Source organism: Teleopsis dalmanni, unplaced genomic scaffold, assembly GCF_002237135.1.
Source record: "Teleopsis dalmanni isolate 2A unplaced genomic scaffold, ASM223713v2 unscaffolded_contig_0317, whole genome shotgun sequence".
Lineage (NCBI taxonomy): Eukaryota > Metazoa > Arthropoda > Insecta > Diptera > Diopsidae > Teleopsis > Teleopsis dalmanni.
This window is the reverse complement of record NW_024031699.1, coordinates 9,112-10,897: the sequence shown is the minus strand read 5'-3', so window position 1 is coordinate 10,897 and position 1,786 is coordinate 9,112. Positions and strand designations below refer to the sequence as shown.

Here is a 1,786-nt window from a genome sequence, read left to right as displayed (position 1 = left end):
TACGTAAATTTTTCTTATATTCTTGCAGAGAGGTTTTGTAATTCAGCCAATCACTCTCATTATTATATAGTTTTGCTCTGTTGAAGAGTCTCCTACACTCCTTTCGTAAAAGACCTAGATGCTTATTCCACCAAGGTGGGTTACATTTCCTACTAGGTTGTGTGAGGGGACAAGCATAACTGAAAGCTTCGTTGAGCACTGAGGTGAGATCTTGGACTTGATTGTCTAGATCAAAAGTGTTCCCAGGGGGATCGGAGGAAGTGGTTAAAAGCAGCTCACTTAGAGCTGCATTATAATTCGTCCAGTTTGTGTTTTTAACATTTCTGAAAGTTTTTTGATTGCAGATGTTCGATTCATCTAAGGTTAAGGTGAATTCTAGAATCATATGGTCTGAGAACGAGTGTTGAGTGGACACTTTCCAGTTCTTGACCGATTCGTGAAGCCTAGCAGTAGCAAGAGTGACATCTAACACTTCCTGCCTGTTTTTAGTAATAAAAGTTGGCATATTGCCATCATTGCAGATGAACAGATTGTTACTAAATACAAAATCAAAAAGTAACTCACCTCTTTCATTAGTATTTGAGCTGCCCCAAACCTCATGACGAGCGTTGGCATCGCAACCTATTAGAAGCTCTACCCCGAGTCTCCTGGCGCTGCTTGTTAGCTGTATCAGGACATTCGATGGTAGTGTGGCATGGTCATGTGCCAGATATGCAGATACTGCCCATATTTGGCCCCAGGAGCCCTCGATACTTACTGCGGTTTGGTCACCATCACTATATTGCGAAAGTAAGAGGGCATTAAATTTTTTATTAACCACTATGCAGGACCTAGGCTTACCCTTATTTACCGCATAAAATAGGTTGTAGTTATTAGCCCTGATTCCGCATACAAGATCCTTATAAATCCATGGTTCTTGTATCAGGACCATATCAGCCTCGTTGTTGCTGAGGCGTTGCAGTAGACTGGCGGATGCAGCCTTGCTATGATGCAGGTTAATTTGCTGTACCCGCATCTTCAGTATGTGTGGATCCATTTTTCTCCACCACAGTGACATCAAAAGCACTATCCTCCTCAGAGTCATTACTCATTAGGAGTTCCTCTTCATCGAAAAGATAGCGCATGCCTACGCTCTCCTCTGATGTAATTGAGTGAGCTGGCGAAGGAGCAGACACTGAAATGTCCATGCACACAGGTGAGTCTTCAGATGGAATAACCGGACTCACTTCGGTCATGGAGGCAGGCTTAATATTGCCCACTTTCGATAAGGGATCAGCAGTGTGTTGAGAAATTGCCGCTGATTCCCGTACATCAGACGAGGATTGCTCCTCATCTTTTTTGTAGACCCTCATAGTTATGGGGAAAAAACCGTAATTTAATACGCCACCAGATCGCGCCAAAATGGACAGAGAGGCTTTGTCGATCACAAAACTGACCGACCTAAACTTTCCTTTGGCTTCTTCCAGCTTAGTGACCTTCCACGTGGACGTATTTAGATCAGGGTTTCCCACCCGAATTAGCTCCAGAATCCGCTGAGGGTCGGATGGTTCGGCTGGAATCCAGGAACGCGCCCTAGGTCGGCCAGGAATTTGTTCCTTGGCAACGACTTTAAGCTTTGCGCCTGGCCAGACCTCACCCATTCTGGAGATGGCAATGCGAAAGAGATCAACAGAACGCTGATCAACGCAGGCGACTAGTTTCACATGGCCCTGAAACCATCCACCGTCGCGACATTTGGGAATTGTACCTGGAAATTTCTTAAGAACTTCGACGAACAAGTCAAGGA

General features: G+C 44.8%; 1 protein-coding gene across 1 annotated transcript; it reads right to left on the bottom strand.

Annotated features, from left to right (window-relative positions):
* Positions 1-688: 688 nt before the first annotated feature.
* On the bottom strand, positions 689-1,380 carry LOC119663346. Its single transcript, XM_038072958.1, has 2 exons — positions 841-1,380; positions 689-776 (listed from the first exon to the last, which is right to left on the bottom strand). The coding sequence occupies exon 1, from the start codon at positions 1,350-1,352 to the stop codon at positions 996-998; it is 357 nt and encodes a 118-aa protein (XP_037928886.1). The 5' UTR covers positions 1,353-1,380; the 3' UTR covers positions 689-776; positions 841-995.
* Positions 1,381-1,786: the final 406 nt, after the last annotated feature.